The 22,444-nt window shown below is 39.4% G+C and overlaps 1 protein-coding gene across 2 annotated transcripts in view; it reads right to left on the bottom strand.

Annotated features, from left to right (window-relative positions):
* LOC146002397 (phospholipase A2-like) overlaps nucleotides 1–4,624 on the bottom strand; it is a 49,609-nt gene extending 44,985 nt beyond the window's left edge. For both annotated transcript variants that reach the window (XM_083140154.1, XM_083140153.1), the window contains exons 1-2: nucleotides 4,525–4,624; nucleotides 587–744 (exon numbers count right to left, since the gene is read on the bottom strand). In XM_083140154.1, the coding sequence (XP_082996280.1) occupies nucleotides 587–744; nucleotides 4,525–4,548 (182 nt within the window). In that variant the 5' untranslated portion in view covers nucleotides 4,549–4,624. The remainder of the gene's footprint in view (nucleotides 1–586; nucleotides 745–4,524) is intronic.
* Between the last annotated feature and the right edge of the window lie 17,820 nt (nucleotides 4,625–22,444).

Below are 22,444 nucleotides of genomic sequence, written 5' to 3' on the forward strand. Positions count from 1 at the left end.
CTGAGACGCCCCTTATTACTCACCAGTGATGTGCGTCTACGCGTAAACAACGATAGTCTACATTCTACACGTAGACTATTTTATGACGTAATCTATGTAAACAACATGGCGAAAGATGATAACTTAGCAAAGGGCGCCGTGGAATTAAAAGAAAATTATACTGCTTATCAGTTACTGATGTGTGAGGAGAACTTTTCAAACTCTTTCTTCCAAATTCGAACAATTTCTCGCCTAGGCAAAAAACCTAACGTAGGAAATATTCTACTGTTTTATGGGAAAAAGACTACTTTTGCCTCACGACTGCCATCTGTTGTCTTTCTTCTATACTATTTATCTTCTTTCATAGTTGATGAGAGAAGAGAAGAGAAATTTTGTTGTAAATAGGGTTCTTTTCATTTCGTTTGGAACCAATATAGTTAAAATGTCACTTTCCTTTCATGAAACTCTTGAAAATTAATTTAAATGCACATTAGATTGTCTACGTAGTCTATGTAAACTACAACCCAATGTAATCTACGCGTAGATTACGTGTAGACAACGCATGTAGACGTAAACTAATAGTCTACGGCACATCACCGGTACTCACCCTCCGGTGATCACTTCGCAGTCTTGGTCATCCTCCACTTTAACTAGGTTCTCCAAGTTTTCATCCACGTAGAGGTGGTAGGCTTGAGAGTGGACGTACTCGACGAGAGCGAACAGGAACAGTACCAGGATCACGTGACTCATTGTCAAGACACGATCCTGCAACAATAGGAACACAGAAAGCTTTACAAACACTTGTAATGCCTCATAATAAAATAAACATACTCTTTCTCAATTCTACAATCATAATGTGGAATTATGAATACACCATAAGAATACAGCATGTGGATAATTTCATGAGATCTTGATAAGATCGGATAAAGCTCTAAATGAACGTGTTCTTCAATGGACTTATTTTGAAATATTAGTTCTAAAGCCTTATTCTTGGAAATACATAGTGGTTCACATTTGTGCAAGCACTCGTTTAAAGCAAATACGAATGGAGAAACGCAGGATATCGAAAAGGGGAGAAATTGTTAGAAGTTACCAAAATGACGCCCATCTGGGATTTAACTTCATTTTCTTAAATGGAAATGTTGTCATGTGACATGAAAATGAACATCATCGTGTTTCTCGTGAAATTTTAGTTCATGTTGATATGTCACATGGCCACTTTTTCATTTTAGACAATTTAGTTCATTCCAAGATGGCGGACTTTAGGCTCACGGTCAATTAGGTAACATCACAATAAGTTCTCTGGAATTCGGTATGCTGTTTAAGAGTTCGTTCGTAACTAAAAACCACATATCTACGCACTTTAGGTAAACATTTTTTTATTAGATCGGTGAAGTCTGTAATTTTTTAAACTTTGCAGTAGCTTTTACAATATCCACTTGAGAATCTGGTGCACTGGATTTACTGGAGGTGACTTACCCCACAGCAAATGACATAATTGAGACTTGCACATAATTCAAATCTTAACATTACTACATGCGACTTTCCCTCTAAGTTCTTAAAGAGAATTAGGTGAGTGATATGTACACGAAGAAAGGTGGTTATGATATACCTACAGGTATATTATTCCTGTATTTACTGTTATATATGACCACTTTTTATCAACAAGCTTCAGAGAAAAATACAAGAACTAGAGAAATAGTAAGCATTAATCCTTCTTATGCAAGCCACTGACATCTACCGTTCTTTACTTAAACCTTGCATGTCCTTGACAATGTGTTCTGGATTTCCATGTTTGTCATTTATCAGTCAATCATAATATCATATGCCTCTACAATAAAAGCCTCCGTCTAGCAGGATTTCTGCTACAAGGCTCTGGACTTGTGTTCAGTCCTGTCTCTGAATTTGAATGTTATTACTCCATATAAACCATAGACATTAATATTTGGAGGGTTCAGTACAGTTCAGACAAAAAATATAATTACAAAGTTTCTATAATTTACAATTTAAGTATTCACTAAGGCTATAATATTCCTGTTTTCTGCGACTTGCAGACCGTAAGTTATAGCAATTATTGCCATGTCGAACAAAATAAGGAAATAACGTTTTCACCACAGGTATTACAACGATCTTCACTGCTGTAGAGTCAGATTATGTTCGGAACAGCTCTGGCCGACTGCGCGAGTCTAGCTAGTGAGCCTACCGACAGCGAGGAGCATGAGGAAGAGGGTCCGCGATTGGTGCCGGGTTGGAATGACTTCAGTAGCTCGCTTGTTAATTGGCTGCTTCTGAAGTTGTGACTCGCTCCCAAGGTGCAAATGCAGAACAGTCAGGGATGTTATGAAAATAATCTTACTCTAACTAGGTGTCTGCAGGACGAAAATTATCGGTCGGGACGGGATTCGGAAGGAAAATTTTTATAATCCCGTCTTTCTGGACTGAAGAATTCGTCATTTTCGGACCAGTTTCAGTACGGGAGACCTTCGAAATTTACGGACGCGGTGAAAAATCTTGAATTCTACACACTACCCTTCCTTCTTAAGTGATTGTTTTGGCACTTCTGGAATAAAACGCATACATTTCAATAATTTTTTGACACTTTTAGCGAGAAAAGCAAGAATAATCCATTGGATATCGCGACTGTTCAGGATCCCGAAAAGTGCCATGATGGTGAGCAGATTAAGTAGTCTCTATGTATCGTGGAAAAGTACAAAACGATAAAGAACTGTCCATCCCCATATGTTTAAGGAAAGAAAGCAAGATGAATCCAGGTTCTAGTTAAGTAGTGAACCCAAGTCGCAATTTGTCAACAGTGTCAAGGAATTTACACCCAATTTCAATTTTATGTTTTGTAAAATAAAATAAAATAAAAAAAATACTAATAAAATAACAATAAACAAATGCTATTAATAATAAATATTAATAATAAACACTACTACTAAAAATAATAATATGTAAAATACAAGTTCTATGACTGAGGGGTCAAGATATGAAATTTTACTTTGCCCCCCCTCTACGGGTGTCCTTGGCTCTTAGTGTGTTTTTGTTTCAAATGACATCCATATTCTAAGTTTGGTGTTACTTGAAGCTTAAATAGTGTCTACACAATTTAGATACAATCACTCTTTCCCTTACCCCACCATCGCAAGTCGAGGAAATCGCAAGATATTAAATATCTCTAAGGAATAGTCCAATGCGTGCCACATATAATATTCATCTGTCCCGATGTGAGCTATCAAATCGGATTGTTGTCATTAGACAACTACGAACTTTCCCAACGCGTAGAGACCATCACGCCAACACTATGAGCCCTCAAAAAATGACAAGTCTTCCCGAATATGTATGCCACAACGCGGGACAAATTCACGTTTGTCACTGGTATGATGTAACAGTTCCAAGCTTCAGATCTCTGTTTAATCATAATAATAGTGACAACAATGATAGTACATATATATTGGATCCTTGAATAATGTCAACAAGAATGTAGAACAACAATATAGAAAGGCATCTATCATTCTTTAGTTCAGAATGAAGTTAAGAATATAGATCTTGCCAAAATAAACATTCACATAAAACTCCCATGTTTCACTCATTTTCAATTCGAGTGCTGAATGCTACTTATGGATCAGAAATATACATTAATATTAAACATTAATAATGTTATACTTGTGGACATTTGTGTCATCTGCGCAAAAATTTGACCAAAGTTTACAATGATCAAGAACGTAGGATGGGGAAAGGGTTGAAAAATAAATACCGGTAAGCTTAAAACATGGTTATGAGCTCACCTGAAGTACGTAGTCACCCCCTTAAAGAGCCCAACGTTCTTTTAAGTGCAAAATTACATAAGGAATGTAAAACATGTCAAAATATAGTACTAAGTAGCCATAAAAGGAGACACCCAAGTGGGGTGTCCGGAGGAGAGGGGTTATGGAGGCATAATCCCTTCTACTCCAACATTCATTAAAAAAGAACGTCACATATAAAGATGGCGGATTATAGAACTGACTATTAAAAAAGTGAAGCCAAAACCCCTCCTGCCCCTTACTGAAATTCATGAACACGCTACTGACATCACCTTCCACCTTTCGTTTACACATTTCCGAACATTGTCGCACACCTCCTCCATTTGCAAAATTCCTGCTGGTGAAACATCAGCAAGTATACACAAATGTCTACACTATCCCAATCTCGTAAACACATTTTGTTTTCGTCAAAATAGTTCGACTTTGCAATATATTAATGCTTCATATGCAATGGTTATCATTACATTACAAGTCCATAATCCTCCCCCAAAATATCGGCTTTCCTTATTCACAGCGATTGATTCGCCAATACACGATAACCTGACCTAGGTCAGTGTAGCCAAAGTGTTCTCACTGTTGAAATATCAGAGAAAGGGTCTCGTGTATCGATTCAGATTTCAAACCGGTGAAGGGTTCTATTCCTGACGCACTGCTAACGCAAATACACATTGTCACATGCATAATTATACGTTAAAGAGCATTAACAATTGCATTGTTCATGCACTTAAGGTTATCTTACCTTAATATGGAATAATAAGTCCATTAGAAATCTATAGGAAACATATGCCGAGCTTCTGACACATCACATCACCAACAGTTAACTGGGTTTGAACATTACCTTGCCTCAGAATAATATTGATTTGTTAGTTTGGCGATAGCTCGGCAGGTGGCTCTGGCGTAAGGTATCGGGATGTAACATAGCAATAACGCATTCTTTCTGCGTGTATCTTGATGCAGTTCCTTACGTACTTTTTGCGTGATCTGATTGTTAAAACATTGTTTGATTCTTCGCTGGGGACACAAGTAACCTTTGTCCTTGGCGAAAAGGTCGTAGAGCTTTCAGAATGATTCACAGCTTGTATTCATATTATGGGCCCGTTGTCTAGACAATACACTTCCGTGAAAAAATGTTATTTCCGGTACAACAATATAAATGTTATTGATTCGTTATTTCCGCTTTATGTCTTTGGAGATTGCGTAAACAATAACTTGTGACATTTTATTGTATTTCTGGGAATCTGTTACGGTGAACTACACTTAAAAAATTATGAAGTTTGTAGTCTACAAAACTTACTTCTTGACGTTTAACTTAAACGTTTGTTGTGCAATTTGGAGTACTAATGGTCAGAATGGCCCAATTTAAATTTTATACTCTAGAAACGAAACGAAAATATACATTTAAAGTACTAATTTTAAACTATTGATCATTGAGTTTGTTTTTTAAAGTCCCTTTTATGCACATATAAGCTAATAGGGACTGGGCCTACAGATTAAAGTGGGATCAGAACCACTGTGCGTCTCCACCGGGTATCAAACCCGGGACCCCTTTATTAAAGGCGACGAAGTTACCAGTGCGCCATCGGGGAAGACCATTTTTGATCGTTGAGAAAGAGCTCTTATTTTAAAATATTTTTCCTTCTTGAAAAAAATACTACAAATGTCTCTAATTGATGTAGAGAAATAACTTTGTACAATGTAGCTTGCTTCTTTTGTACAGCCATTTCGCGTGATAGTTCTAATATATACAGGCCAGACTTGTAGCCATAATTTTATTTCGGAGGGGCTCATCCCTTACCAGCAGCTGTCATCTGAAGGCGTAAAAGTAGGGGGGTAGAAGAACCCTGAAGATGAATTTCTCAGTATACGTATTACAACTTATTATACAAGATGATTAATCCTTCTAATGAAGTAACATTAATTACCACTACACGCTATTAAAATTAGATATTTGTAGGATTTTAGGGGGGGTTCAACCCCCAGAGCCCTCACATGGCCACGTGCCTGAGTGGCTCAGATTAATGTTCTGACACGTCGGACAAGATCTGATTCAAGAGGAATCTGTCTTCGGGATACAATAGACCTTTTGGTAGAAGAAAACTTGATATGCCGTGGCTTATTCCAAGTGGCTTTTTCATGTTTTCGTCTTTCCATGTGCCACCAATTTTTCAGTGCTAAACGGGAGTCTTTACACAGTTTCTGGACCGTCCCATGCTTTGAAAAAAAAAAAAAGCGTTTCACAAGACTACAAGTATTCCGAAGGTCCACAATATCTGAGGAATAACCCAGTTCTGAGAAAATTAGGTGATGGTTCTTCACATTGGAACAGATATTTTGGCACCCTAGGCACGCCTCGCACTACCGAGCACCGTCATATTACGTGTGCCCTTCGACATTTTCTTCTTATGTCATGTTTTGTGATATTTACATCCGACAAATTTTGAAATGAGGAGACAATTAGAACAGCGCCGCGGCGTAGCCATTTTTTTTTAAAGTAATAGTAGAGAAGAACATTTTGGGGCAAGTTGAGAATGTCAGTAAGTTTGTTTTCATGAACAGATAGGTCATAGGCGTAACTTGGCGGGGGCAAGGGGGGGGGCACTCGTCCCCCACAAAATTTTCAGGTTTATTAAAATTTACAAGTTAACGATACTTTTGTTAACCTCCTGAGACCTTAGGAGCAAAGTTATAAATAATATAATTTGTGATTTTTCAAAGGTAATAGTTACTTAGCTAATAATCCTGGACTCTATTTTTATGGGATGAAAAACTTTTCGACTCTGCTCCCAAGTGTTTTCAGTATTGCCTGATGTGAAGAAGCCACAGACGAGGGGTAACATTGTCTTTTTGCTCCCCCTTAGTCACGCCCTAAAAAATGAGACGACATATATTTCAACTTATCTTGGTTGTGAAGAATATTTGGAAAAATATTTTTGCACTAGATTTGTGAAAGTGCACTCAAGTTTCCGTTAACAACATGAAGCACGTGACATCGCAGTCGGTCTCTGCATATCGAACAGATTAATCAAAGTCGAAACTGCGTTAGATCGATACATTTACTGTACAGTGGGATCCATGGGTATTACCGTGCAAGTCCATGACTATATTTATTTATTTTTCTCTTACACCCTTTGTGTTTTTAAGCGATGGATTTTTATATATGCTGGTGCAGAAGTTGTCAACAGCTTGTTTTGTTTTCTTTTAATTCTTGAAGTCTTATTGGGTCAAATAAAGTGCACGAACATGGTGATGGCTGATGGACAATTTGCACAGTAATACTCATCGATCACATTGTACAATACAGAAACCAGTTTATGTGATTCTCTCAGACCTTGAACTTTGTTGTTCTGTACTTGCAACTATTTGATGATTTGTGCCTGAACAATAGGATTGAAACGTTAAAGTTTGGAAAGTTCACATTGTTTATTTCTGTTTAGACTTTCAACGATCGCATTAAAATGTTTCGCAACTGCTATTTCTTCTTTTAAACAGTTTATGCAACCTTTTGTTAAACTAGTACAAAAATGAAATGATAGAGGATTGTTGTTTCGCCGAAAAAGAAACATGAATAGTTCAACTTACGAATACTGTACGCTGCTACGCAAAAATGTCTTTGCGTAGCACGATTAAACATGAATGAATGCCAATACAGTAAAACCTCGTTAATGCGGACCCCGATAAGCCGGACTTCGCTTAATCCGAACAGACAAAAGGCAAAGGAAAAAAAAACAGAATGCAAGGTTTTAAATGTGGCTAGAAGTCAACAAGAGAACTTCCCAAAGAAAAGGCAGTCAATGGATGAAATTCTGTTTCTCGCAGACTTTGTACTGTACTGTATAGTGCATTTAGGCCTATGCCTTTTAAATACACCATAATAAACGTGTTTGTTGCTATAAACGGAGTTTTAATGCACTTTCTACTGTTCTTTTAAGTTATTTCAGTTAATCCGGACTTTCGTTAAACTGGTCAACATATCCCCCCACCATTAGTCCGGATTAACGTGATTTTACTGTATTAAACTATTGTTCGTGTTTATGAATCCTTTCTTCACGCAATTGGCACTATTCTATATTGATCCACCTCTGCTATACTCTGTCCCAATAATCTCTGGAGCCAGGCCGCGCATAGCGGCAGAGAAGGGGTTGGGGAATAGAGTAGGCAGAGCGAAGCAGTACACGCTGCTGCGAAAGGCTGGTAACCGCAGTCGCTTTTCCCCTCCATTCAATCCCATTTCTTCATTGGCGGAGCCGTCTCCGGTCACTTCTTACGCAGATATTTGTTTTCGTTCCCTTGCTCTATAGATTGCAGTGACAGAGTATAGATGTTGGGGAGCCAGTATAAGTTTCGTTCTTCTACGGGCAAACAGGTTCCTCGTACAGCTAAAACGCGTCATAGGCGTGCGTATGGGCGGGCAAATTGGGACTGGCACCCCCTCCTTAATATTTTTACTTAGATATTCAATGTAGAGGCATTTTATCATTGTTAATAAACAATATTATTCTCTTAGAAAAAAAGGAAGAAGCGTTTTCGAGCCGATTAAAGTTCTTATGTGATTAGCCGACCTTCGTGGCGCTAGGGGTTCCCGGTTCGAATCCCGACTTGGGCATGGGTCTTCTTTGTGAGTGCCCCCCTCATCAATTTCATCCTATCATCATTCATCATCATCGTCGCGAGGGAAAATGGCAGAAGAAAAGGGGATATAAAATAAACTAAATCAATTTAATCAATTGTTATGTGATTATACAGAGCATTCCGTGACATTCGCTACGAGACACGGTGGCAAGCGGCCCGGCGGTCAGCGGAATGCTCTGTAGATGTATCAGTAACATAGTGGAGGTATTCTAAACTCCATTGTACCAGAGACAACTAACATTAACATGATAGGATATTTTCGTAAGACTTCGCAAATTCATTCTAATGTTTGGACCACAGTGTTTCCTAATATGGTATCGAATATTTGTAAATACGTATATGTGGATTCAATTCGCAACCATGTGTGCAGCGAAAGTTTCAGTTTACGAAGAGCCGTGAACCATTGTGAGGAAATAAGAGGTGAGAAGCTGAGGAAATGAGAAACAGAAAAATGATAAGGCATTGGAGAAAGGGAGAGGAGAGAAGATAATGGAAAACAACAGAGGGAAAAGGGAAAATGAAATCAATTGATAGAATGGACAGAAAAAGAGAAGAGGGAAAAAGAGTGACCAAGCCTGATCCAAGACTGACTCAACCAATGAGAGCACATGCTATTGAAATAGATTATGGTAAACTTCATGTAATGGCGGTCGCGTGGGATGTAAACAATGTATCACTTCACATTTTTGAAAGCCGATAACTATTCAACCGATAGGAATAACGTTTCGTATTAGATGGTTTTAGGAACAAAAGAATGGCGCTGTTTAAGTACATACTCTATGGCGTTTACTGGTACACGTATGGAAGAATATTTTAGTATTTTCAATTCTAAACACCGTGCACTCACCATAGATGATGTAACTCGATGTGCCTTTCGTGCTGTATGTATTATACATAGGTACGTGAAGATTTCGTTTTATTTTTCTCTAAATTTCGATGCTATTTCTTACTGCAATTCGGTGTTATTTTTGGCGGTTTAGAGCAAAATTCGATGTAATTCATTTAAAATCGGTTACTTTTCCATGAAATTTTACTGTTCCTTCTCCGCTTGAAGTTTCACATTGTTTTAGTTCTAAATTCACAAATTTTAGTTTTAATGAAAAAAGAATAAATTTATTTTATTTAATTTATTTACCTTTGTGAGAAATGGTCAAATTTCTTCCATTTGGAAAACTATTTCAACTCATCAGCCACTAATTATGATCATCCAAATCTTTGAACACAGTCATACCAGGTGGTTATAATTAAAGTGACGGTGTTCAGAGTGGTACAGCACGGGCTGTAATGAGAGTAGCAGTCTGAAACTTCGTAGATATGATAATGAAGCAATGCGCTCGCGAATTATGCAAGAAAAAAAAATAGTTCCAATTCTCGCCACCAGGGTAAAAAATGGCGCTGTAAGCAGTCAAAACGTGGAATTTTCCGTAACTCTGACGTCAAAGTCGGTGACATTGCCTAACCATTGTGTGAGCTCCCTGGTTGTTGTTGGTGACGCTTGTTGCTTTTTTTTCCTTTAGTGATGTGAATGTTCGCCGAACATTAAAAGTTTGATTTTTCCCGTGTAAAAAGCAATGGCTATTGCGAAGAAAGACCGTGCACTGCTAGTGAAGTTGTTTTACCAGAATGGGAGCAATAGTAACGCTGCACTGCGGAAATATCGCCAACAGAAAGGGCTGAGAAGAGGGCCCATGTCAATTAATGGGCTGAAGAAGAAGATGAAGAAATTCGAGGAAACAGGTGAATTGGGTGTTGCACCAGGGAGAGGAAGGCGGCCCATCCCCGTGGAAGTTGTGGACGAAGTTGCTGTAGCTGTAGCTGACCGTGCAGCACATGCCTCAACTTCTGCAACCAGTGCTAGAGCTGTGGCACGTGAATTGTCACTCCCCTGGTCAACAGTTCGCAAGGTATTGCGGTGCATTTTACACTGGTATCCCTACAAGATTCAAATTGTGCACCAATTGAAACCCCAAGATATTCCACAACGCCGTGAGTTTGCCCATCGGTTTTTGGCACGCATGGAAGTGGATGACATGTGGCCGGGGAATATTCTGTGGACTGACGAGGCGCATTTTACTCTGGTCGGTACAGTGAATACTCAGAACTGTCGCATATGGGGTTCCACTCGTCCACATGTTGTGCAGGAACAACCATTGCACTCAGTTTACGTGACTGCATAGTGTGGGTTCACTAGCTCCTTCATTCTTGGTCCGTTTTTCTTTGAGGAGATGACACCTCGAGGGCCTGTTAGGTGTACAGTGACATCTGCACGTTATAGGGACCTCCTTGTGCAACACGTGATTCCAGCTTTGCAAGAACGGAACTGTGAACACACCACCATTTTCATGCAAGATGGGGCAACACCACATGTCGCTCGCCACGTGAAAGATTTGCTGCGAGAAACCTTCACTAATGACCGCATCATCTCTAGGCAGTTTCCAGATGATTGGCCTTCCAGATCCCCCGACCTTTAAAAGATCGTGTCTATCAGGGACATGTCCGGTCTCTGCCTGATCTGAAGGCTAGCATACAACGACATGTCGCTCAGATTTCACCAGACATGCTGCGAGCAACCGTCGACCATGCCGTGTTACGAATGCAGCATGTTGCTGAATTGGGAGGCCATATTGAACAGTTCTTGTAACCATAGTTCCTAATAAACATGCCAGAGCCATTGTTCTCATGTGTGTGATCTTTCCTGCCTTTTTCCTGTAACTATACCACGTTTTGACTGCTTACAGCGCAATTTTTTACCCTGGTGGCGAGAATTGGAACTATTTTTTTTTTTTTTTTTTTTTTTGTTTTTGCATAATTCGCGAGCGCATTGCTTCATTAGCATATCTACGAAGTTTCAGACTGCTACTCTCATTACAGCCCGTGCTGTACCACTCTGAACACCGTCACTTTAATTATAACCACCTTGTACATATCACATTTCCCTAACAATGCCAGAAAATTCCTCTGCAAGCAAAAAATACCGTTTTGTGTACGCACACATACACGTCTCATAACCCCCTCCCCTGCAACACAACAGATGCTTCTCCCTGAAAATTTTCCCGTTCTTACGACACTTCTCTTCTAGGAAGATCCCCCCCACACACGAATTCTATTTCAGGACGAGGTTAAACACTGTTAGTCATGTCTGCGTCAAACTGCAATAAATGAATCGTGACAATCTCTTTTGAATCAAATGTTCACCAGCTAGACTAGAAATGACAGATCTAATAGAGCTTTAGGTAGTTCTGTTTGAACAAAATAAATGTTATTCCAGGTTTATATTGCATATTTCGTGGCGTTTTTCGCGTTAAAGTGAAAAATTCGGCATTATTTTGAAAAATTGCAAAATTCGCGTTATTTCTCGATTCCGAAACACCGCAAACTTGCCTCCTTAACCTACTCAAATACATTTTAAACACTTTATTGTGCTTCCTTCAACTTTTCAAAAAGCTTACCGAAATGTTTCATGAAATGCTTTCCTGTAAACTACGTACTACTTTTTTAAAAAGCATTTACTTAGCATTTATGGTAGCAAAATTGTTAAATGAAATGCTTCCGTCTGAAGCTGACTCCAGAAACTACATGAACAACTTCAGTCGAGTTTCTAATATGTCCTACTTCTTCCAGTGGAAATAAAACTATCTTTGTTATTTCTTTTCATGCCGTACACACTGTCATTGCCACGGTTTCAACAAATGTGAACTCGTCCAATTTTAATTTCATCGTGTACAAGAGCAATTTCAGACCATTCAAGATTTCTAGTAGGGACGCTGTTCAATTGCGTTCAATTCAACGACTTGTTCATAATTAATTTGATCGTGTACAAGGCGCTTAGAAGAGATTTCAGACAGGCAACATGTGACAGCGGAGGTTCACACCAAAGTGCCATACGACAAGCGACACGGGCCTCTTCAGTCTATAAGCACCACACATGCGCGAACAACAGACTTGAGGCGTAACGATGCACGCTATTGAGAAAACAGCCCAGTCCGAGCGACACGTGCAGTTGTCTTGTCACTTCGGTTTGAGAGTTTGCACTGATTACTGCGACATGTGTCACTTGTCGCTTCAGTCTGGAGCGAATAAACGACCCGAGCACCATCCTGTCTATAAAAAGCACTCTCTGCGCATGCGCTACCAACTGCCCAATCCAAGTGACACGCGCAGCTTCTCGTGTCAGTTCGGTACGAAAAGCTACACTTGTTTCTGAAGATTAGCTTCGGTCCGAAAGCTGCCTGTGTAAGATTTCACACCGAAACGACACGTGCTACTTGGATACGAAACAGATACATTTTACAGGCCACACAAACAGCATTGCTAAAGGTCCAGGAATTCTATAAAAAAATCAATTCCGGTACAGGAGAGAAAATCATGAAGCGTAAATGGGTTCTGGACCGTAAATAATTTTTATATCTTTATAGTATTTAAATTGGGTCCAGGAATCTTTTTTCCGGATCAATTTAAATACGGTCCAGGGACCTTTTTTTCCCGGATCGTTTTAAATACCGTCCAGGAACCCTTATTTCCGGATCAATTTAAATACAGTCCAGGAACATTTTTTTTCTGGATCAATTTATATACGGTCCAATAACCTTTTTTACATTCAAACAATACACAGCCTGTACCGAATTAATATAGAATGTATGAGTTCCTGAAAGCCCGCATTGGATTGGAGAAATCTTCAAATAACGTGACATGTGCCGTTTCTGTGAGAAATCTCGCTAAGACATGAATAAATTGTGCCTTACCTTCTTATGAGCACCCTGTCCTTCGACGCACGCGCGTGGGCCGCACACGCAACAGCGACATTCGCATTGTAGGAAGAGACGAGGTGATGAATAGCCAAATGCGCCAGCCCCGCAGAGCTGGTTTGCAAGACTAACAACCTCAGAGAAGCAGCCAGGTTGGCTCTGATTTAAACCCTGCCTGTCAACCGTGCCCTTGGGGAAGGTCGCTCGCAACAACGGATTCAGGAACACAGGTCACGTACTCTATAGGAAGCCAAGTGAAATGGAAAGTTCAGCTTATCATTGCTTTAGTTGAGGGTGAAAGTGTTGAGACTGAGCGAGCTTTCGGGGGTGGGGGGCAGCAGGGGCCACGCGCCCGGACAAGAATAGGCAAGTCAAAAGGTTTGTTTCTACTCGACATCTATTAGGTGGTCGTGGTCCGTTACATTCTCGAGTTTCGATCTCGCCATCGAAGAAGGTAGCCGCCTTCCGTTGTGGAATGGTTTATTTCCTTTATTTTACTTCGCATTTGTGCTACTTTTGGCTAATTTGCGAAGATAGGGATGAGTGATGATATGATGAAATTGATGAATGGATACAAACATCCAAGCCCAGGCCGGGATTCGAACCCGGGACGCGTATTTCACATGTACACATTGTAATAGAGATTTTAGATTCTTACTTAAAAAATCTATCAAACCCTTGATTAGCGCCAAAACCTTAATTTTTAACTGTATAAGCGCGCGCCTATTTGTTTTAAAAAGAGTTGTTACAAACCAAATATAACAACACAAAATAAAATTTAAGGAGTTTCGATAAAGAAATATAGATGGCAGAACGAGATGATAGAATGTAAATAAATCGTTGGAGGATAAGTATCGATTTAGTGAAAGTGAAGCTGTAATGGAAAGATGTAGAAAAGATGACAGCAATGTATTAAAAGTAGATGATAGATGGAAAAGGAAAATATAAGTACTTTTCAGCTTTCAACAAGTTCAAGACTACAGTCAAATTGTAAGGCACGCCATAGAAATACTCAAGAAAGTAAATAATTGTCACCAGCCACCAAAAACTTCTCCATTACAAACAATGTCCCCAATCTTTATTTCAATGTGCACATGTGAAATACGCACCCGGGACCCGTAGCGTCGTAGGGCGATGTGATAACCACTCGGCCACGGGTGGCGGCGTGGACTCGTTGACACCAGGGTTGTTAAAGATCTAAAGGTCTAGGGAGTTTAATAAATTCAATTCCGGTCCAGGAGAGAAAATCAGCAAGTGTAAATGGGTTCTGGACCGTAAAGAACCATTTTATCTGTTATTTCAATTCGGTACAGGAACCTTTTTTTTTTTCAGTAAAATTTAAATACGGTCCAGGAATATTTTTTCCGGCTAAATTTAAATGTTTTCCCCCTGCTGAATTTAAATTTGGTCCAGGAACCTTTTTTCCGCATCAATTTAAATTCGGTCCAGGAACCTTTTTTTTTTTTCGAATGAATTTAAATACGGTCCAGGAACCTTTTTTTCCCCTGAGCAATTAAGTTCCGTATTGAAACGAGACTCAAGACTTGGGAATACAAGGCTGGAAGAGGAGGCGAGAATATATTTAAACGGTTTCGTCCTATTTGCGAACACTTGCTACCTGAACACAAAGAACACTATATTACCTCAGTGGATTGTGTGCAAATTGCGAACACATTTTACTACCTTCGGACTTCCTCTCACACTTTTGAAAGCAGCCTCATGAGTCACTCATGGTTTCAAGGTTGCAGTTCAGATTGAAGCATGTCAGAAAATACAGCAAATCCGATATCATTAAAGCCATCGTAGAAGTACGTAAAATGTAATAAAAGTTTATTATAAGACCCTGTAACGCACAATTCTTAACTGAAAAAAGCTTCGTCAATTATTAACGTCGTCATAATACATTTACAAATTTCACTTAGCCAAACATCAAAACGTATGGCATTATTCTTAAAAATTTAGGTTTGTTTGCGCATACTTGCTATACTGGTTGCATTTTCAGCTGGCGGCTGGGAAACAGCGAATCAGCGATCAGTTTAATTCCCTTCGACTAACATCGGACATTCTCGAGTCACAAGGTACCGAACGATGTTCGTGGGACGAAACAAATGAGCATCGGATACACCGCATGTTGCTAAACGTACTCCAATTCGAGAGAGTTCTCCGATAACGATATTGTCAGCACCAGAAACCAACGGGTGTTAATGGTACATCTGCACACGTTGTCCTGGACAATGAAGTTTCCGATCGGTACGCAACTGGCAAAAACAGAAGTGCGCTTGGCAATGCTTCTTCGGGAGAGAGATGTTACCCCTACATCTTTTACTTCGCATCTGACTTTGTTGATACCCATCGAGCCACGCACCGCCGAACACGATTGGCTGACGGAAATAGCCATGAAGGCCAGCCGCCAGCTGGAATGCGACCAGTAGTGCTTCTCGCTATCTTTTCGTCCAATGAAACATAGTTCTTTTCCCCCACACCCCAGGTTCATTTCCATCCTAAGAATCGCGTCTGCCTCAGACTTTAAGATTTTTTGGGAGGTCTGCAACTCTTGGGTGTGGCCTACCTAGCTCACTGTTCATTTTGTGGTTCCATCCCTCCACTGCATTGTGGGTCAGGTGCTTTCTGTTCAAGCACTTCCACATCTCTCTTGGCAGCGAGGGTTTCTAGGCTTCCCTTTCTCTGTTGCGATGATTTCTATTTTTGAAACAACTCCAGCAGTTGCAAAACTAACGCAAGAACGAAGTACAAGGGTCATGAAGAAAATAGGAGCGTTTTGGTGTAAAACCAGCAACAAATGGTGCGTGCAAAAACAATTATGGTGCAGAAACTACATACTTTACTCTACTCTTCCATATACCCATCCAAACACTTATTATAGAATGATACCAGTTTGTTGATACCATTAATCTAAACCACCCCGTTGGTTATGTAAGACACGACACATCCTTTGAGGCATTTGCCAGTAGGGCTCAGCATTTATTGTTGCTCCCCGTGGCAGAAAAACAAATGAATAAGACTCCTGTCCTGTCCCAAAATACCTTTTTGGCTTGGAAGGTGATCCGGTATGGTGCCACTCCATTGACTGGCGCTTGGTTTGGGTATTGCATAGGCGACCCATGTCTCATGGATTAGATTACGTCGAACGACGGAAAGGTCGAAATGACCTTGGAAGGATAGAAAAGTAAACGGACAAGATTGGTCAATGAGGTTGAGTACGGTTGTTGCTACTTCAACTACAAACTACATGTTTTCCTGCATCACTGCTTATTTGTTTTTGAAAACAGGCGCTTTAGTTACACGCGTTTGCAATTAGGACTACTTAGGTATTGTTGGCAATTAGGACTGTTCGCTATTAGGACACAGCCATTGAAACAGACAGACGTATACAAACCATTCCAGAAAAATATGATTAGACTGATGACGTGCTTCGCTGCCTGAAGGGTCTATCCTGTGTGACTAGGAATAATAAAAATCAACCTAAGGTGACGTGGCTGTTGAAAAAAAAGCAAAAAAAAACCAACAAGAAAGTAGGGAACGGATTTTAAGGTACAGCACCTTTCCAAAAATATAGCTGTTTTCATACAGATCGTTTGAGATATGCATTTTAGGACATGAAATCAAGTAAAATGAACACACTTTGTTGCATCTTTTCGTGAGATTAGTACATTCCCCCTTTTCCCACCTATTTTATGCTTCAGCACCTTTTCCCTTCCTTATCTTTCATGTTGTGTTAAAAATTCGACAGAAAAATAAATGATTTTCACTCTACTTGAGCAGCTACATAGAATCATATAGTCTCATTTTGTAGAGCAGAAAGAGGGCTATAAAATGATATAATATAATCCTTGCAGCCCCCAATAGTTCACAAGATAATGTAGCGAAACCCGCGAGAGAAAACGCAAACTTCAACAAAACCTATTCGGCAGAACGACTGTTCTCTCTGCGGTCCGCGCGCATTATATACAGAAGGCGCAGAATAAAGAGAGTATTTTATCAGCACCATCTTTTGAACCTTTTTGAAAACATTTTCAGAACCTTTTTTCCCCTTTCCCGACCATAATGTTGCACCATAAAATCCTTTCCCTACTAATAAGGGACATTTTGTCGAAGCTACTGACAACCAGTGTGCGATTTCCCCCCACGAAAAATTATCCGCGACAAAAGAAGATCCCTGGCAAGATGTATTTTCCCTCTCAAAGGAAATGGAATTCAAAGCATGCAGTATATATTTTTTTAACTATGTCGGAAACACAATTGAAAAATCGCTGGTGTCCATTAATGGACCACTCATCAAAGATTTCCCTGCCGAAAAGTATGCAGCCTTCTGGATTAAAGGAGGACCCCATTCGGCAACTGACCAACCTCACGGAGCATAAGCGTTCACAAGAAACTTGCAACTTGGTTAGATGGACGTTAAGTTTGAACTTGGCAATAGATTTTTGGTCAAGTTTTTACTATTTCCAAACTTCCAAAGCTCTTTTTTGTGTGAGAGTTGTGGTTTCCTTAGAACGTAAAGACAGTGTTTCCAAATGACGTGTAAATATTAGAACCAATGTTATGATTAGACCTCGGATTTTTAGGTTCTAAAAGTGTTCTTTTAGGTTCCTAAAATAGGTTCTGAAAATCCCAAAATAGGTTCTAAAAATCCTAAAATAGGTTCTAAAAATCTTAAGTTAGGCTCAAAAAATCTTGAAGTAGGTTCAAAAAAACTTAAAATAGTTGAAAATTCCTGATAAATGCTGATTAGGTAGTCACCGGCAATGAAACTGGGACACCTATATCCTGAAATACGCACTATCTTGCATAACGTTATGGGTGTTGCCTAACCTTACGGAGATGGCAGAACTTACCATTGGAAATTTGCTATCAAAATCTACTCTTCGCCATATAGTTAAGCAAAAATCTTTTTCCACAGTCAATCTCTGCAATTTTGTGTGTGAGGATCACAGACAAAAAATAATAATAAAAAACACATTCAGTGGTGCAAACTTCAATGCTGAAATGTTAGTTTGCAAGGCGTGAATGCCACATAGCACCGAAGTGACGCGAAAGTGAGAAAGACCACACAGATCAGACCACTTTGGATTGTACAGGTAACAGTGGCACCAGACATTGTGCTTTGTTTAGAGCTATGAAAAATCACCAAGGACTTAGAGGAAGGGAAATCGACAGAGAGTACGTTCCAAACACGTTAGTCATTGAATTTTTTCGTGAGCAAACAAAGCAAATACCTCTGTGTGACGTAAAAATCCCTGTAAAAACCTTTAAAAATATATAAAAACCTAAATAAAAGGCTTAATTTAGGTGCTTAACCCTAAAATAGGTTCTAACAAGAAAATAGGTTTTTTAGGCACTATAAAACTTTATCAGTTGTTGCGTTTTTTTAACGAAACGCTCACATAACTTATTATTTCTTACATACCTGTAAAGGAAAAAATAGGTTTAAAACCTAAAATCCGAGGTTTAGTTATGAGATACTTAGATCCGCAAGGCAATACTTTAGTTAACTAACTGGTAATAGATACCTTCCCTTATACAAATTTGCTTATACATAAAAAACCTACCCCTCAATATGACAAACAACATTTAAACCACCAATGTGTCCATAAAATTTAGATTTGAGTCTACCGATTACTTCCTATGTAAAATCATTAAGATCAATTTTTGAAGCACGTTGGATATACCGGGTGTCCCAAAAGTCGTTTGACAGAGAAATATTAATTTAATTTGGCAACAAGATGGTGGCAACTTTGACGAGTGGATCGGAAGACTGGCTGGAAGACAACTGACTGGCCACCAAGATCATTTGATCTTGTTTTCAAAGACAAATATTTATTTCTCGGTCAAGCGACTTTTGGAACACCCGGTACTTATGAGTTCATTCTACTGCGCATTATTTTTCCATTTTTCTAAAATTATTTTACCCTCTGCTTTCCTTATTCTTCTCTTGGTAAGCATGTATAATGTCCATGTATGTTATATATATATGCTAGATATTTTTTTTATTATTTATTTCCGTTCAATATTATGTCAAGGTTATGTTCGGGATAATTAACGAATTTCGAATGTGTATATGGATGGATATATGTTCCAGTCCTGCGGTTACATATATTTTACTTTACTTATTATCTTGTGTGTATAAATGTGTTTGTGTATGTGTGTGTGTGTGTGTGTGTGAATCAGTGACGTATACTGAGCCCAAAATCTGGGTTATCTCACTATGTCACGTGGTCCTAGGCTATGATTAGAAATAAATTTACCAACTCCTAAGAAATCAGGTTGCCAACTCATAACAAATCAGGTTGCCAACTCACAGGAAATCAGGTTGCCAACCTATAAGAAATCAGGTTGCCAACTCATAGGGAATCAGGTTGCCAACTCATAAAAAATCACGTTGCCAACTCCAGAATCAGCATCATCATCGCACTGATATGAATAATATTATTTACAATTTCTGATCGATTTTTTTCCTGTATTTTATTCTCTAGACTTCAGGCTTCGTAGCTAGCCTAAATAGCCTAGAATATACGCTCCTGGTGTGTATGTATGTGTATGTATGTATGTACTCTACACTGTTATATGCTCATTATTTGAATAGAATATGTAAACTTTCCTGTAATTGGAGATTTTTCTCTGTTAGAGGCAAATAAATAAACAAATAAGTAAATACTGCCTATTGTCCAGTCCCACTCCCAAGTGTGGGGAGGGGGGAAAATGTGAGGGGAGGTTACATTCAGGGTTGTTAATAGTCCAGGAATCCTTAAACTCTAATGGGTTCTATTGGGTTCCGTAACAGGACCGGAACCTTTTTTTCTCGCACAATTTAAATTCGGTCCCAGTTGCGTATTGTTTCGTATCAATACGGAACTTGGACCCTATTTAAACTGATTCGGAGAAAAGGTTCCTGGACCGTATTAAAATTGATCCTGGAAAAAAGGTTAAGTTAAATAGATTCGGAAAAAGGTTATTGGACCGCATTTAAATTAATTCAGAAAAAAGTTTCCTGGACGATATTTAAATTCATTTGGAAAAGAGGTTCCCGGACCGTATTTAAATTCATCTGGAAAAAAGGTTTATGGACCGCATTTAAATTCATTCACAGAAAAGGTTCCTTGACGCAATTTAAATTAATTCAGAAAAACGTTTCCTGGACCTGAATTTATCCGGTAGAAAAGGTTCCTGGACCGTACTTAAATTCACCCGGAAAGAAATGTTCCTGGACCGCATTTAAATTCATTCAGAGAAAAGAATCCTGGACGGTATTTAAATTCATTTGGAAAGCAGGTTCAAGGACCGTACCTAAATTCATCCGGAAAAGAGGTTCATGGACCGAAGTGAAATACTTTAATACATGAAAAGGTTATTTACTGCCTAGAACCCATTTACACTTGCTGATTTTCTCTCCCGGACGGGAACTGAATTTATTTACAATTCCTGGACATTTAACAACCCGGGTTAGACGTGCGCAGAGACTTGCTTTCGTTCGCTTGCCCCACGGACAGGGTGTAGGGAATTCCCGAGTATGGTTTTTAAGTTTCCTTGTATATTGTTCATGTATCTCGAAGCATATAATCAAGAATCATAGATAAGAGGACTAACCATCGTGAACAAATGTCCATGTTCTTCGCTTGCTGAAATGTCCTTATTGGTGAAACCAAGAGATAACGTCAGTGTGATTTATTCCACACGTTAATGAACTGCAAGAGCATTAAAAGCTTTCACAACGGCAGATAAGGTAAAACACATTGAAGAAAAGATAATGAAGTGACATAAACCACCCATCTACCCACATGTTATTATGCCAAGGATAACGATAGTGTTTCTGAATTATGGCTTGTTAATTTGCGTAAAAGTTACATCAGAACGCTCTCGAGAAATGATTAAAAGCGATTTTCACTCAAATAGATTCTTTACTTTCTTGTTTGACATCATTTCGTACGTTTGATAATTCCAACGCTGATATAGTCCACTCCCTCCATCTCTCTGGCCTACACAAACATTTGTTCTAAACCCCGTCCCAGCTAACTGTGGAGCAAGGCCGCGCATAACGTCAGAGAAGCGAGGGAAATCGAGTGGCCAGAGCGAAGCAGTACACGCTGCTTGAAGGATGGTAACTACAGTCGCTTTTCTCCTCCACGTAATTCCCGGGTTTCGGCACCATATAACATTACTAAGTTCCGTTCCCTCTCACGTGGCGCCGTCTCGCGTCACTACTTGCGCAGACACCTGTTTTCGTTTGCCTGCTCCACAGTTAGCTGGGACAGAGTATAGGGCAGTGTTTCTCAACAATTATGGCGGCCCTGTAAATTCGTTTTTTAAAAGTCGATACCCCGACCCCAACAATTTTACTCGTATATACATTTCTAATTTTATAAACTTTATACATTAATTAATAGATAACATCTAGACGATATATCGCGATATTGAAAAAATATCGACCAGGCGATATGGAATAGACCAGCGGTTCTTGAATTTTCCTACACCGCAGACCCCCTTCAGATATCGCTTGCCCTCGCAGACCCTCAGGAAACTCAAAGTTTAAAGCACGGAATTTGCATCATACATACGAGGTCTAGTGTTTCATCACTAATTTTCAGCATTTAAGGAAGGGAAAATTAAATGAACGCACACATTTTATTTTTATTTGCATTTTATTTTCATGCAGAACTCAAAGAGCTTCCCCAATGGCGCAGTGGTAGCGTCGTCGCCTTGTAATCAAGGGGTCCCGGGGTTCGATACCCGGTGGAGGCACATAATGGTTCAGATCCCACTTTAAACTGTAGGTCCAGTCCGAATTAGCCGTACTGTGCATAAAGTGGACTCAAAGCACCAATTCAATTCAATCATGCAGAACTCAAAGAGGAGTTCACAGAACACAGGATATTTTCGCCGTCAAATCGCTGGCCCTTGAATTGGAACTTCAAATGACGAAACAGATAAAAATTCTGTGATGGGCAGGTCTGGTGAATATAGAAGGTGGCTGTGAACTTCTGCTCGTAGCAGAATTCCTGGCAGTGTAAGACGTGTGTGGTGGTGCATTATCGTGCAACACATTCACCCTGTTCCTGTCGTTAGTCATCCTTTTCTGGTGAATGGCTTGACGCAGTTCAGTCAAAGTTTATAGATATAATCGTTGGATTTTTTGGATGGAACTTGGTAAGCAGTGAGTCTTTGAAGTCCTAGAAAAACAGTCAAAAGCAGCTTGTGCGCTGATTTTTTTAAACTTTTGCCTTCCACACGCATGTACCGTGTATCACCACCACCAGTCCAACCACTGTT

Source organism: Lepisma saccharinum, chromosome 18, assembly GCF_977018435.1.
Source record: "Lepisma saccharinum chromosome 18, izLepSacc3.1, whole genome shotgun sequence".
Classification (NCBI taxonomy): Eukaryota; Metazoa; Arthropoda; class Insecta; order Zygentoma; family Lepismatidae; genus Lepisma; species Lepisma saccharinum.